The sequence below is a fragment of the Chiloscyllium punctatum genome, chromosome 2 (assembly GCF_047496795.1).
Source record: "Chiloscyllium punctatum isolate Juve2018m chromosome 2, sChiPun1.3, whole genome shotgun sequence".
NCBI lineage: Eukaryota > Metazoa > Chordata > Chondrichthyes > Orectolobiformes > Hemiscylliidae > Chiloscyllium > Chiloscyllium punctatum.
In genome coordinates, this window is record NC_092740.1 from 107,100,715 (window position 1) to 107,117,677 (window position 16,963).

Here is a 16,963-nt window from a genome sequence, read left to right on the forward strand (position 1 = left end):
CTGATGTCACCCTTCACTGCAGAGCTTATGCAGCTCTGCCTTGGACCCCTGAGAAGCTAACTGAGCAGAAAAAGCACCAGGAGCATCACCAGCTGCAATGCCAATTGTCATCTCCTCAATTTGATTCCACTCCACAGGATAGAGAGGAGGAACAGTGCTCCAGCTTAACAGAAGCAAGATCCCAACAGGGTCTACAGGCAGAAGTGATATGGAGATGCCAGTCTTGGACTGGGGTGTACAAAGTTAAATATCACACAACACCAGGTTATAGTCCAATAGGTTTACTCGGAGAACTGCTCCTTCATCAGGTGATTGTGGAGAATACGATTGTAAGACAAAGAATTAATAACAAAAGTTTATAGAGTGATGTAACTGAAATTATATATTGAAAAAGACCCAGATTGTTTGTTAAATCTCATCTTTTAGAATGACCATGTTGGCTTAAGTTCTTTCATATGTAAATCGCAAAACACTTTTTAAAAGTTACCTTCTCAAGTGCACTTTAACAATTGGTGTCATGTTAACCAGATAAGCTATCGAAGGTGTTAATTCCCTGGGAGGCTGTCTGTGCCACAATGGTCAGGCTGATTCTAATCTAAAAAATGGATTTACAGAATCTCGCATGGATTCATGCAGTTTTTGAGCAAAGTAAAATGTAATTCTGCAAGTACAAATTCACCCCACAAACTTATATGTGTATTTGTGCATGTGGGTGTGTGTGTGGGGGGGGGGGGGAATGGTTATGAGTGTCTGTGATAGGGTCTGTGTATGTGTGAGAGTGTAAAGGGGTTTAAGTCTGTGAGAGGGTGTATGTGGGACTGTTGTATAAGTGTATGAGAGACAGTGTGTGTCTGTCTGTGTCTGTGTACAGTGCAGTGGGGGTCACCTGTAGTGTGACAGGAACCCAGGGTCCCAGTTGAGGTCATCCCCATGGGTACCAAACTTGGCTGTCAGCCTCTGCTCGGCTACTTTGCATTGTTGCCTGTCCCAAAGTCCGCCTTGGAGGACGGCCACCCGAAGGTCCAAGGTCGAATGTCCCAAGCGGCTGAAGTGTTCTCCGACTGGGAGGGAACACTCCTGTTTGTTGTTGTTCTGCGGTATCCATTCATCCGTTGCCGTAGCCTCTGTTTGGTCTCGCCAATGTACCATGCCTCAGGGCATCCTTGCCTGCAGCGTATGAGATAGACAACGTTGGGCTGAGTCGCATGAGTACCTGCCACATACATGGTGGGAGGTGTCCCCATGTGTAATGGTGGTATCCATGTCCTCACTCTGACACGTCTTGCACTGTCTATCGTGACAAAGCTGTATGGTATTATCCTGAAAGCCGGGCAGTTTGCTACAAACAATGATCTGTTTAAGGTTTGATGGCTGTTTAAAGGCGAGAAGTGGAGATGTAGGGAAGGTCTTGGCGAGGTGCTCATCCTCATTGATAATGTGTTGCAGGGTGCGAAGAACATGGCGTAGCTTTTCAGCAGTTTTACAGCTGTTTAGCTTGATTCTGTTGGTAGTGATGGCTGGTGAAGGGAATCAACCAGGAATTCCATTGCTATTTCAGTCGAGTTAACTCAAAGGTATAGGTTAGGAGGGGGACTGAAGATAGAGTGTGATAATGCCCTATAGTTTCAAATCGCTTGTCAGCGCTCATTGTTGGGCACAGATATGGTGACTAAATATGTGGCAATGATACTGAAGTAATCTAGCACTATGAAACCATATTTGCAGAAGTTTGATTCTTAATTACATTTGGCAACATGCTGTTTGAATATATTACAGAAATTGTGCAAAATCGGATGTAATTTGAAAGAGAGAAGGCAAAATCAGATGTAATGGTGTTACAGTTAAATAAAGGGCATGAGAGAGGAATTGACAAAAATCGACTGGAAGCAAAACCAAATGAGCAAGACAGTAGAACAACAATGGCAGGAGTTTCTGGGTGTAATTGAGGACACAGTAGAGAGGTTCATCCCAAAAAAAAGATAGATCATCGGGGGTGGGGGGAATTAGACAGCCATGGCTGACAAAGGAAGTCAGGAAATGTATTATAGAAAAAGAGAGAGGCTATAAAGTGTCCAAGAGCACTGGGAAATCAGAAGTTTGGGAAGATTACAAAACAAACAGAGCAAAACAAAGAGAGAAATAAGGAAGGAGAGGATCAAATATGAAGGTAAGCAACCAGCAATATTAGAAATGATAGTAAAATTTCTTTCAATATATAAGAAACAAACAAGAGGCAAGAGTAGAAATTGGGCCACTTCAAATTGACACAGGAAGGTGAGTGATAGATGGTAGATAAGGAAATAGCTGAAGAACTTAATAAATACTTTGTCAGTCTTCACAGTGGAAGACATGAGTAATATCCCAGCAATTAAGGAGAATCAGGGGGCAGAGTTGAGTATGGTGGCCATTACAAAAGAGAAAGTGCAAGGGCGGCACGGTGGCTCAGTGGTTAGCACTGCTGCCTCACAGCAGCAGGATGCCAGGTTCGATTCTAGCCTTGGGCGACTGTGTGGAGTTTGCACATTCTCCGTGTGTCTGCGTTGGTTTCCTCCGGGTGCTCCAGTTTCCTCCCACAGTCCAAAGGTGTGCTGGTCAGGTGAATTGGCCATGCTAAATTGCCCATAGTCAGAGGGAAATGGGTCTGGGTGGGTTACTCTTCGGAGGGTCAGAGTGGACTTGTTGGGCCGAAGGGCCTGTTTCCACTCTTTAGGGAATCTAATCTAAAAACTGATAAATCTCCTGGCTCCGAGGGGCTACATCCTAGAGATCTGAGGGAGGTGGCTGAAGGAATAGCAGAGGCGTTGGTTGTAATCTTTCAAAAATCACTGGAGTCAGGGAAAGCCTGGAAAATTGCTGTTGTAACCCCCTTGTTCAAGAAAGGATCAAGACAAAAGATGGAAAATTATAGGCTGATTAGCCTAACCTCGGTTATGGGTAAAATTCTAGAATCCATCATTAAGGATGAGATTTCTAAATTCTTGGAAATGCAGGGTCAGATTAGAACAAGTCAGCATGGATTTAGTAAGGGGAGGTTGTGCCTGACAAACTTGTTCAAATTCTTTGAAGAAGTAACAAGTAGGTTAGGCCAGGGAAACCCAGTGGATGTTATCTACTTAGACTTCCAAAATGCCTTTGATAAGGTGCCTCACAGGAGGCTGCTGAGTAAGCTGAGGGCCCATGGTGTTCGAGGTGAGCAGGTTTCAGTGTTGGGCCTGCAGCTGTTCACTTTATATAATAATGATCTGGATGAAGGGTCTGGAGGTATTCTAGCAAAGTTCGGCAATGATACAAAGCTGGGCGGACAGGCAGGTAGTTCTGAGGAGGTGGGGAGGCTGCAGAAAGATTTAGACAGTGTAGGAGAGTGGTCCAAGAAATGGCTGATGAAGTTCAATGTGAGCAAATGCAAGGTCTTGCACTTTGGAAAAAAGAATACAGGAACAGACTATTTCCTAAACTGTGAGAAAATTCATAAAGCCAAAGTACAAAGGGATCCGGGAGTGCTCAACCAGGATTCTCTAAAGGTTGACTGGCAGGTCGGGTCCGTGGTTAAGAAAGCAAATGTAATGTTGCCATCTATCTCAAGAGGGTTGGAATGTAAAAACAGCGATGTGCTACTGAGACTTTATAAAGCTCTGATTAACCCCCATTTAGAATACTGAGTCCAGTTTTGGGGCCCCACACCTCCGTAAAGACATACTGGCACTGGAGTGTGTCCAGCGGAGATTTACGCAGATGATCCCTGGAATGGTAGGCCTAACATATGATGAATGGCTGAAGATCCTGGGATTGTACTCATTAGAGTTTAGAAAGTTGAGGGGAGATCCATTAGAAACTTACAAGATAATGCATGGCTTAGAAAGGGTGGATGCTGGGAATTTGATTCCTTCAGGGGATACCAGGACCCATGGGCACAGCCTTAGAATTAGAGGGGGTCAATTTAGAATGGAAATGAGGAGATGTTTCTTCAGCCAGAGAGTGGTGGGCCTGTGGAATTCGTTACCATAGAGCGCAATAGAGGCCGGGACGTTAATGTTCTTCAAGGCAGAGATTGATAAATTCTTAATCTCATAAGGATTTAAGGGATACAGGGAGAGTGCAGGTAAATGGCGTCAAAATGCCCATCAGCCATTATTGAATAGTGGAGTGGACTCGATGGGCCGAATGGCCTTACTTCCATTCCTGTGTCTTATGGTCTTAACTTGTGAAGTATGAATTTTCATGCAACTGCAGGAACCAAAGTTAAGCTATATACAGCAAAAATCATTCAGTTGCCATGTTATTATTAGTGTACTATCACTGTTAAATCTAAAGATGTTGTAATGTTTAGGGGGCAGCTGCTGAAGATGGACGACTGAAGCGTGGTGATCAAATAATTGCTGTCAATGGACAAAGCCTTGAGGGTGTGACACATGAAGAAGCTGTTGGTATCCTGAAGCGCACAAAGGGGACTGTTACATTAACGGTACTTTCCTAATGTATGTTGTTCTAGATGAAAACACTAAAGCTTAATTGGACATTTCTGATGAGAACTGAAATGCATTTATGCATACATACAAACATGTAAGAAATGTAAACGCATTAACAGACTGCCATAGTATTTCCATACACCATGTTCAGGATCTGAATTATAGAAGCTTTTGATTGGTCACAGCATAGTCTATAGTACTTATTTTCAGATGCAACATTATTTTAACTTCATTTTCAAATTTTATAAACTTGCCCATTTTAGGCCTGTAAATAGTTCCAGAATTACTGTGTAACATCTTTAATTTTCTGCTTTTAAATAGTCACCAAACATTTTCCAATTGAACAGTTGATTGGTGGTTTAATAAAGTTTTATTACTTTGATTAATTTCAATAAAACAATAAATGCTACATGTCACAAATTAAATGCTTTTTACATTTTGAAACTCGTTGACAGTGTTTTTCTGTGAAAATCCATGTTATCTTGGAATAGATGAATATGATGCAAATTTACTGCTTAAAAATTGTTTGATAAGTGTTTCCTGAATAGAGTTCTTAAATCACACATCCATCATTCTGCATTACTGTTATCAAACAAATGCAGCAGTGGAAGTAATGCTCTTGAATTATCAAAAACAGATGACGTGATGGTAGGATTGCATGTAAAATTAGGCTGACTCAGCCATGGTTACCTTAGTCTAGATTAGAGTGGTGCTGGAAAAGCACAGCAGGTCAGGCAACATGGGAGGAGCAGGAAAATCGACGTTTCAGGCAAAAGCCCTTCATCAGGAGTGAAGGCAGGGAACCTCCGGGGTGGAGAGATAAATGGGAGGGGGTGGGGCTGGGGAGAAGGTAGCCAAGTGTATAATAGGTGGATGGAAGTGGGGATGAAGGTGATAGAGAGGAGGATGGAACGGATAGGTGGGAAGGATGATTGGCAGGTAGGACTGGTCATGGTGCTGAGCTGGAAGGCTGGAACTGGGATAAGATGGGGGTAGGGGAAATGAGGAAACTGGTGAAGTCCAAATTGATGCCCTGGGGTTGAACTGTTTAAAGGCGGAAGATGAGGCGTTCTTCCTCCAAGCATCAGGTGGTGAGGGAATGGTGGTGGAGGAGGCCCAGGACCTGCATGTCTTCGGCAGAGTGGGAGGGGGAGTTAAAATGTTGGGCCATGGGGCGGTGGGGTTGATTGGTGCGGGTGTCCCGGAGATGTTCCCTAAAGCACTCTCATTTTCCCTCCCCCCAGCTTATTCCAGTCCAAACTTCCAGCTCAGCACCATCCTCATGACCTGTCCGACTTGCCAATCTTCCTTCCCACCTATCTGCTCCACCCTCCTCTCCAATCTATCACCTTCATCCCCACCTCGATCCACCTATTGTACTCTTGGCTACCTTTGCCCCAGCCCCACCCGCTCCCATTTATCTCTCCACCCCAGAGGCTCCCTGCCTTCATTCCTGATGAAGGGCTTTTGCCCGAAACGTCGATTTTCTTGCACCTCGGATGCTGCCTGACCTGCTGTGCCTTTCCAGCACCACTCTAATCTAGACTCTGATCTCCAGCATCTGCAGTCCTCACTTTTGCATGGTTACCTTAGTGCTATGTCAGAAAATGGCAATGGTTCATTGTCTTTCACTGCAAAGTGACTGAAAAGTAATTTCATCAAATGGTCAAGTTGCTACGGTAAGCTCCTGCACCTTGACTAATTAATATTAATGAGGCCTAAACTCAATTTCAGGCTGCCTTGGACCTCCTATTTTTCAGGTGCATATTACATCTATGTCGTTTCCTTCAAAGTGAAACAGTGTGCTCATAAGCTTATACCCGTCTGACTGTTCTGAAAGTAATCACAACATTGTCCACTGAACAGCCATTATTCACAGAGCAAGATCCCACAGACAGAATTAAACATTGTGATCAACATTTTTTTGAGGAAAGGGTAAAAATGATCTGAAATAAGCTATGTGCAATGCATTTTGGCTGAATATTTTAACAGTGATCAGTTGAATGTACCTGTTTCTGAATTCTTGGAAATGTAAGGGGTAACAATTCTTAAGCCAAAGTCTACCGCTTTCAAGCAAATCCAGTAACTGGAACAGTGTGTTAAGATTGCTCTAAACTAGACAGTTCAGTATAGAAAGTAATTTCACCTACAAGAGGTGGATTATTAGCTTTACAAGTTATTAGATAATCTGGCATAGTGAATCACATGCCCTTTATTAATTGTTCTTCGCCAGTTGTCATTTCTTTCACTTCAGTGAAATGAAAAACATGCAGGTTCCTTAAAAGGTATCTGTTTTGCCAATTTACACTAAGCAGATGAAGGAGAAAATCCAGTCTTTTTATCTTAACAGTATTATAGCTCAACTTAAATGTTTGGGTTAGAATTGTGTATTTAACTCTATATAGACCTAAAAGTAAATGTTATAGTTCTGTTTACAACTATTTGATCAGTGTTCTTGGATAAGTGAACAGTATTGTTCTTTTGGGTTAGCAATACTAATTTTAACAAAACAATTAAACTACGCTAGCCAGTACATTGTTCAGCTGAACTCAAAACAATTTTAGAATATTTTGCTTTTTTTATGCTCTGAAATGTATCTATTTTGACTTTAAAGTAATGTACAGATATTCTTCTGTTAATAGCTATTGTTGGTAATTGTAAAAACTTTGTTTTTAGCATTTGTAAACCAACACACATTTTAATAAACATGTTCTAAACAACCAGCTTTTACTTGATTACTTCTTTCACTTATTTTAAATGTAGAAACAAGAAATTGGGCGGCACGGTGGCACAGTGGTTAGCACTGCTGCCTCACAGGGCCAGAGATCCGGGTTCAATTCCCGCCTCAGACGACTAACTGTGTGGAGTTTGCACGTTCTCCCCGTGTCTGCGTGGGTTTCCTCCGGGTGCTCCGGTTTCCTCCCACAGTCCAAAGATGTGCAGGTCAGGTGAATTGGCCATGCTAAATTACCGTAGTGTTAGGTAGGGGTAGATGTAGGGGTATGGGTGGGTTGCGCTTCAGCGGGGTGGGGTGGACTTGTTGGGCCGAAGGGCCTGTTTCCACACTGTAAGTAATCTAATCTAATCTAAATTACCTGTGACAAATATAGTATCAATATTTTAAAAACATAATACGTTGATGTATACCCATTAAAAACGTCACTGGAGGAAAAATAGAAAGCCATTCGGTTCTTCTACTCTGCTCTCATCAGTTTTTAAACTTTCCTTGCACCAACTATTTGTCTATTTGCTCCTGTTGAGTACTCAAAAGATTACAGTTCACATCCATACTTAGACTCATTCGGCTCCTAAAGCTTTAGGGTGTTGATGTATCATCCACAAAATGAATTAACTTTGGCATTCATTATCTCTTGCTATGTAAACAAATACAACAGCCAGATTGCATTTGGAGATTCTAAAACAGCAATGTGACAAACATAGAAATAGTCCTTTGAGCCCTGTTGACCCATTCAATATGATCGTGGCTGATAATCGAACTGAGTATCGTATTCCCACATCTCCCCGTACCCTTTGATCCTTGTAGCCCTAAGAACTACATCTAATTCCTTCTTGAAAACATTCAATGCTTTGGCTTCAACCTTCTGTGGCCGAGAATACCAGGTATCCTAAGACTATGACCTCTGATTGTAGGTTCCCTTCTCATTAGAACATCCATCCTGCATTTTCTGTGACTAGCCATGTTATAATTTTATAGGTTTCTATGGGATACCTCTTTTTTCTTCAAAGCTCTAGTGGATATAGCCCTAACCAATCCAGCCCGTTTTCATACATCAATCCTGCCATCCCAGGAATCAGTCTGGTAAATCTTTGTGACATTCCCTCTATAGCGAGAACATCCTCAGACAAGGAGACTTAGACTGCAGGTACAATGATAACAAAATAACAAGCATTAGCAGAGGAATTGCCATATGACCAAACTCCAGGAACTCTGTTTTGGTGTTATTATGTCTACAGCAAGAGCACAGATTCTGAAGAATAAGATGATGAATTTAATTCGTAAATCCCTTGAAATGCCATGAATAATATTTTCATTCCAAGACACCTTTATAGACCCATAATGGATGCATCTTTCTATTGAAAGCACTCGCTGATTTTTAAGTATTAAAACAAGATGTGACAAAATGGTATCCATGGTTTAAAAAAAAGTTTGTGTGCACATTAAACACTCAATGTAGGAAAAAGAGACACAAACCTCTGTTCTGCTGTCGTCACTTTGTTTCACATATCCACTTGGTCCTCCTTCCATTCAATTTGAGGAAAGAAAAGAAAGCCAGAAACATTTCTCCTGGAAGTCCCAAAGTGGTGTGCTGCCAGAGGAAGTGGTGGAGGCTGGTACAATTGCAACATTTAAAAGGCATTTGGATGGGTATAAAAATAGGAAGGGTTTGGAGGGATATGGGCTAGGTGTTGGCAGGTGGGACTAGATTGGGTTGGGATATCTGGTCGGCATGGACGGGTTGGACCGAAGGGTCTGTTTCTATGCTGTACATCTCTATGACTCTCTGATGCCTTTAAGCCACATTCGTGTGGCACATTCCCTTCGACTGAATGTGTGTCCACCTACAAGTTTAAGAGAGTTTCATTAACTATGACATCAAAAATGGTAGTTTCTGCATGAAATCAGTATTCAGCACTCTGAAACCACAGTCCACCCATTGCATCTTTGTGGCACACATACAACACACTTGTGTTTGTCCTCTTTGAAGATTTTGAAGTTCCAGTTTTCAGTAGCATTGACATAAATAGTGCTGTGGGTCCAATGTTCATCCCCACTGAATCTGAGATCTGCAGACTGCCAGCACTTTAAAATTAATTAACTTTTTAAATCTAATATTAGTATTGCTGTAAAATAAGACATGCTGTCAAAACTTTTTGCCTTGATCAGGGCAGAATCACAAGAATACCAATTCTCAACGGGGACATCACTACTTTGTGGCAAGGGAACTACTTTGTGGCAAGAATGATCTGATTGAAAAAATAAATTTGAGAGGTTTGTTAGGGAAGATGCTGAATCATAGAAACCACACAGTATGGAAGCAGGCCATTCAGCCTATCGAGTCCACACTGAATTTCCAAAGAGCATCCCATTCAGACCCACCTTGCTACTCTATCCCTGTAACCCTACATTTTCCATGGCTAATCCACCTTGCCTGCGTAACACTGGATACTATGGGGAATTCAGCATGGCCAATTCCACCTAATCTTGAAGGATGCTGCGTCTTCTTGATCTAGAGCTAAGGGAAATTGCTTAAAGATAAGAGGTATTGCATTTAAGATGGTGCATTTGGAGAAATTTCTTCTCCGATTATCTCTTTCCCTAGGAAGCCAGATCATTGAATATAACCAAGCTTGGTTTACATTGATATCTGATCTATAAGAGACTTTGAGGTTATGGAAGAGAATAGTAAGAAAGTAGCATTAAGGCCACAGTTAGATCAGCCATGACGATGAGTGACAGAGTAGACTTGGGATCAAATAGCCTACTCCTGTTTCTAGGTTTTATATTATATCATGGCTAAATGTGCCATAAAGTAGGCCATCACTTCAAAGTAGTTAATAATGAGCTCAAAGTTATGGATCAAGCCCTTTGGCAAGTTGGAGTTTGTCTCCTAAATGAGCAAAAAGAACAACAAACTCTGTCACAGACCTGCCAATGCATCAAATACCTCTGTGCATACCCATTAACATTCCCCTTAATAGCATCCAAACAAAATCTTCACTTGAGTCTCTAAATCATAGAGAAGTTCTGATAGCTGAAAGCTGGTGATCAAGTTGTGGTGTACGATAATAGAGCAATGGTAGATGTCGTCACTTGGATCAGGACAGATAGACAACCCGTTATCCAAGATCCCGAAATCCGAAAAGCTCCAAAATCCAAAAGCATTTTCGTGACGTTTTTATTTCATTAACAAAGTTGTTTGGCGTGCAAACGGTTAACCCAATTCCACACCCACTCGATGCATGTCACTCAGATGCGACGTGGGTGGGTGCAGCCCAGCACTGGCAGGCCTCAATTCTGTCTTGGGGCTCATAGTACTCACAGTGAATCTGCTGTTCAGTGAGATCTTTATAAATTTCACTGTCAAACTGTCACTTAATCTGAAATTCGAAAAATTCCGAATTCCAAAAACCTGGTGGTCCCGAGTGTTTCGGATAAAGCATTGTGTACCTGTATTTCCCAACTTGACTCTCCTGTCATTGATCTTTTTTTCTCCACTGCAGTCACTTCCTCAAGAGCCAGCCTCTGGGAATTGACCCCATTCTCTTTAAATGCATTCTGTTAAGAACTTTTGGCTCTTTGTGGAAATGATGCTTACCTCAATCTCTTCCATAGAGCTTCATTACATCAGAGGAACTAGGTGGCTTCTCTATTGCTCCATTTGCACTTCTCTTCCTTCCAGCAAAATAGTCTGCTTGCAACAGTTGTGTTTGCCTGAATGCAATGCTCCCTTTGAGAAGACAGGTAAATTGTGTGTCATTCCAACCATGCATCATGTTCATGGGTCCTCTGTGGAACTTGTCAGTAGCCCATTCTGGACTGGGCTGCACCATGATTTTTTTTAAATGTTGCCTGCCTCAGCTTGACTAGATTTGGAGTATTTAGACAAATTTACCATAAACACAACCCAAAAATGGCCCAAATGCAAATTTTTAGTCTGCTGTCAGTTTGATTAACAAAACTCTAATCAAATTAATTCAGCATCCCTACCTGACAACATGGTCTTCTAAACAATCAATGAGTCTTTGCACTAGGTGGCAGTCTTGTATAAACTAACAATTTTGAATTTAAAGAACTTGAATTCATTTTCTTCCCCAGTTAGCTTGTAATTGTGGTCCTTGAATCACTGTTCAGAATTTATACACAAGGTCTGTCTGCATCCAATCTATTATTTTAAATCAAACATTATGTCATAGCATGAGTTAATCTGAAACAACAACCTGATAATTTAGAAACCAGGAGATAAATTTTCATCTTTAGTGCTCCTGGTGAATGTCATCATGAAACAATAGCACATCAGCGATTAAAGCATTTATATCAGTGCTTATTTTAAATTCATTAGACTGCCGACAAATTACATAGACACAGAAAACATGCATATAGACTCCTTGATTCATCTGGTACATTATCCCCATTAAAAAGTGGTTCCATTCATAAAATTTAAATTAACTCTCAAGCTTGAAAAAATACATCAAGTCTAATGATATTTGAACACTTCATATGCAGATATTTCAAAGAGTCATTAACTAATTATTATTAAAGGATTGTTTAAAAAATGAAAATGTTGGGTATACCCAACAGGTCTGGCAGCATCTAGAGATAGTGCCAAGGTTAACAACTTGTCCTTGGTGATTTACAACTAGCTAGCGTCGCAACATTCACGTAAGCATCACTCCCATTTCTTTCTTTAAGTGTAACAGTTCTTAATTTGTCACTTCAGCCCTTTTAGATGCAGCTTTCATTTCAATACTTGCCCTATTACCAACCCCGTTACACCAGGTTCCCTTTTGCCATTTAATCACCCCTGTTTTCTATGCTATCAACTGGTGTCACTTCTGTCATTTCCTTCCTCCACTCCATTGCTGCCTCCATGGTAGCACAAAATCTGAATAAGGTCTAAACTTTTCTGATTCTGGCAAAATATCATTGCCTTGAAACATTAATTTTATCTCTCAGTCCAGTTGTTATAACAGCAGGTGAGTATTTATAGTATTTCTTCATCTTATTTCAGATTTTCAGCATCCACAGTAGTATTTTACTGTCAGTGAACAAATTATCACATTAATTTGTAAAATGTTTGAACACCAATCAATGGGAAGTATAGCTTCAGCTCTGGTTTTCCCAAAGATGCTGTAGATATTATGTTAAATGTCCACGGCTCTCCATGCTCTGTACAAATGCAGACCTGCAGGAAAAATGTTGGGATTGCATCAGTAGAATCATGTCATTTTGATTTCCTTGGTTTTGTTGACCAAATGAAATCCCTATAGATTAGATTCCCTACAGTGTGGAAACAGGCCTTTCGGCCCAACAATTCCACACCGACCCTCCAAAGAGTAATCCACCAAGACCCATTTCCCTCTGACAAATGCACCTAATACTATGGGCAATTTAACGTGGCCAATTCATGTGACCTGCACATCTATGGACTGTGGGAGGAAATCCACGTATACACGGGGAGCATGTGCAAACTCCATACAGATAGTCATTCGAGGCTGGAATCGAACTGGGGACCCTGATGCTGTGAGGTAGCAGTGCTAACCACTGAGCCACCATGCCACCCGATGCTTTTGATTGTGATTGAATTCCCGCATTCAGGTTGAAAAAGAGTCCTTTAGAACATGGAACAGTACAGCAGAGATACAGGCCTTCAGCCCATCATGTCTAAATGGACCATGATGCCATTCTAAACTAATCCCATTTGCCCACACAAGGTCCGAAAAGGACAAGTCTTGGCTAAAAAGAAGTTCTAAATTGGGAGCAAAGTCAATTTAACAGTAATAGACAGGAATTTTCAAAAGTTGCTTGAGGAAGGCTGCTTGCAAGAAAAAGGGTGCTTTCAAAAGTAAGACAATAAGAGGTCAGAGACAGTATGTTCCTATTGGTATGAAGGACAAGGCCAGTCGGAGGAGGAACACGGGATGACTCAAGATTTGAGGCTCTGGTCAAGAAAAATAAGGAGGCGTGAGTCAGGTATAAACAAATGAGATCAAGTGAATCCCTTGAGTAGAGGGGAAGGAGGAGTACTCTTAGGAGAGAAATCAGGAGGGTAAAAAGGAGATGAGAGACAGCTTTGGCAGATAAGGTTAAAGAGAATCCAAAGCGATTCTTCAAGTACCTTAAGGGCAAATGAGTAACTAGGGTGAGAATAGGGTCCTCAAAGATCATCAAGGCAATTTATACATGGAACCATAGGAGAAACCAATTTTTAGCACCAGTACTTACTGTAGGGAAAGATGTGGAAGCTACGGAACTTGAGGAAATAAATACTGATGTCTTGGAAACAGTCCACATCACAGAAAAGGAGGAGCTGGAAGTCTTAAATTCACAAAGGTAGATAAAGGCATGGGACCTGATCAGTATATTGTGGGAAACAAGGGAAGAAATTGATCAGATTACTTAGTGTGGAAACAGGCCCTTTGGCCCAACAAGTCCACACCGCCCCGCCGAAGCGTGTACCACCCAGACCCATTCCCCTACATTTACCCCTTCACCTGACACTACGGGCAATTTAGCATAGCCAATTCACCTAACCTGTACATCTTTGGACTGTGGGAGGAAACCGGAGCACCCAGAGGAAACCCACGCAGACACTGGGAGAATGTGCAAACTCCGCACAGACAGTTGCCCAAGGCGGGAATTGAACCCAGGTCTCTGGCGCTGTGAGGCAGCGTGCCACCATGCTGCCCATTGCTGGGGTCTTAGCATAGATATCCACGTTGATGGCCACAGGTGAGGTGTGGAAAACTGGAGGATGGCTAATCTTGTGCCATTATTTAAGAAAGGCTGCAAGGAAAAGCGAGCGAACAATAGACAGGTGAGCTCGATGTCAGTGGTGGATAAATTGTTGGAGGATGTTCTGAGAGACAGGATTAACATGCATTTGGAAAGACAAGGACTGATAATGGATAGTCAGCATGGTTTTGTGTATAGGAAATCATATCTCACAAACTTGATTGAGTTTGTTGAAGATCTGGCCAAGAAGAAGATAGATGAAGGCATAATGGTAGACATTGTCTATTTGGACTTTAGCAAGGCCTTTGACGAGGTTTTGCATGATAAACTGGTTAGTAAGGTTTGGTCACATGGGAGCCAGATAGAGTTAGCCAGTTGGCTTGAGGCTGGAGACAGTGTGGTAGTAGAATGCCATTGTTTGGACCGTAAGCCTGTAACCAGTGGTTTCTGGCAAGGATTGGTACTATGTCCACTGGTGTTTGGCATTTATATAAATAATCTGGATAAGAATATAGGAGACATGGTTAGCAAGTTTGTGGATGACAGCAAAATTGGTGGTATTGTTGACAGTGAGAAAAGTTATGTTTGACTACAATGAAATCTTGACCATTTGGACCAATGAGCCAAGGACTGGCAAATGGGGTTTAATTTAGATAAATACGAGTTGTTGCATTTTGGTAACCATGACAAGGAGGTGCTGGTGTTGGACTGGGGTGGACAAAGTTAAAAATCAACACCAGGTTATAGTCCAACAGGTTTATTTGGAAGTACAAGTTTTCAGAGCGCTGCTCCTTCATCAGGTAGCTAGTGGGACAGGATCCATAGGGCACAGAAGTTATAGTAAAAGATAAAAATGTCATATAACTGATGCATTGTATTTGAACAAACCTAGATTGTTGCTAAGTCTTTAATCACTTAGAATGGGTTGGAGGTTTCCGTTCATTAATATGTAAATCCCAGAACTTCTTTCAAGTCACATTCCCAAGATAACTTGAGGTTTTATCAAAAAAAAGTGACATCTCAGCTCAGACAATGCATTAAAGGTGTGAGGTTAGAGTCTGTCTGTATTCCAACCTTGAGTTGGATCAGTTCTATTTCCAAGTAGGAATTTATAACGTCACATGGATTGACTGCTTTTTAATTTTAAATTGTGTGCTTTTTAAACAACATAGAATGTATCTGGAATTAAATATCTGCAAATGCAAATTCATCTCATAGACTTATATCTGTGTGTATGCATGCATGTGTGGGGGAATGAGTGTGTGTGCACATGAGTGTGACGTATTATATGTCAGTGAGAGGGTATACGCGACTTAGAGTATAGGGGTGTGTGAATCTGAGAGAGAACTTGTGTATGAGAGAGGATCTGTATGAGTGTGTGAATGTGTGTGCATAGCATAGTGGGGTCACCTGTAGTGTGACATGAACCCAAGATGCCGGTTGAGGCCATCTCATGGCTATCAGCCAAGTTCGGTTCCCTTGAGCATGACGTCAACCAGGATCTTGGGTTCATGTCACACTGCAGGTGACCCCACGACACTATGCACACTTTCACACACTCACGCAGAGCCTCTCTCATACACATGCTCTCTCTTAGATGCAGACACACACCTACACTTTCACTCACGTGCACACCCTCTCACAGGCATATACTCCATCACACGCATGCACATACATTCACATATACACTCCCTCTCTCTCTTTCTCTCTCACACACACACACACACACACACAAACAAACACACAGTCTCTCCCTCAAATACACGCACGCATGCGCACATTTAAGTCTATGGAGTGAATTTGCATTTGCAGATACATTCTATTTTGTTCAAAAAGCATGCAATCTGTAGGCAGTCAGTCCATGTGACATTTCTACTTGGGAAACAGAAGCGGTCTGACTCAAGTTTGGAATACAGACAGACTCTAACTTCACACCTTTAATGCAGTCTCTAAATTGTGATGTCTTTTTTATATATAAAACCTTAGGTTATCTCAGGAATGTGACTTGAAAGAGGTTCTGGTATTTACATATGAATGAATCGAAACCTACAACCCCTTTCTAAGTGATTAAGGACTTAACAGCAATCTATATTTGTTCAATACATTGCAGCAGATGTATAATACTTTTATCTTTTACTGTAAATTCTGTGTCCCATGATCCTGCCACACTTGCTACCTGATGAAAGAACAGTGCTCGGAAAGCTTGTAGTTCCAAATAAACCTGTTGGACAAGAACCTGATGTGTGGTTTTTAGCATTTTGGTAAGAAAAACCATGGCAGGACTTACGCAGGACCCTAGAGAGTGTTGCCCAGCAGAGTGAGACCTAATGTTCCAGGTACATAGTTCCTTGAAAGTGGTGTCACAGGTAAACAGGTAAACAGGGCGGTGAAGAAGGCATTTGAGTTTAATAGTTGGGAGGTCATGTTAGGCTGTATATGAGGCCACTTGGAGAACTGCATACAATTCTGGTCACCCTGCTAAAGGAAGGATGTTATTAAGCTGAAAAGATAAGTGGCAGAGCAAAGTGTGCAGAGGACTTGAAACTTTGCGGAGGAACATAGATACATTGAGTGAATGGGCAAAGGTCTGGCAGATGGAATACAATGTAAATAAATATGAGGTCATACATTTTGGTAGGAGTAATAGTAAAAAGGATTATTATTTGAATGGTTAAAAAGTTGCAGCATGCTGCTATACAGAGGGACCCGGGTGTCCTTGTGCATGAATCATAGAAGATTGGTCTGCAGGTACAACAATTAATTAGGAAGGCAAATGGAATTCTTTCCTTCATTGCTAAAGGGATTGAGTTAAAAAGCAGGAACATTATGTTGCTGTTGTATAGGGTGCTGGTGAGGCCACACCTGGAGTACTGTGTGCAGTTTTGGTTTCCTTACTTGAGAAAGGATGTACTGGCATTGGAGGGGGTGCAGAGAAGGTTCACTGGGTTGATTCCGGAGTTGAGGGATTTGGTTTATGAGGAGAGATTGAGTAGACTGGGATTATGTTCACTGGAATTTAGAA

The 16,963-nt window shown here is 41.6% G+C and overlaps 1 protein-coding gene across 23 annotated transcripts in view; it reads left to right on the forward strand.

Moving 5' to 3' along the window:
• The window catches only part of LOC140487612 (multiple PDZ domain protein), a 359,969-nt gene extending 354,759 nt beyond the window's left edge, over window positions 1-5,210 (forward strand). For all 23 annotated transcript variants that reach the window (XM_072586923.1, XM_072586922.1, XM_072586963.1 and 20 more), the window contains one exon: window positions 4,328-5,210. In XM_072586923.1, the coding sequence (XP_072443024.1) occupies window positions 4,328-4,474 (147 nt within the window). In that variant the 3' untranslated portion in view covers window positions 4,475-5,210. The remainder of the gene's footprint in view (window positions 1-4,327) is intronic.
• The last annotated feature ends 11,753 nt before the right edge of the window (window positions 5,211-16,963 follow it).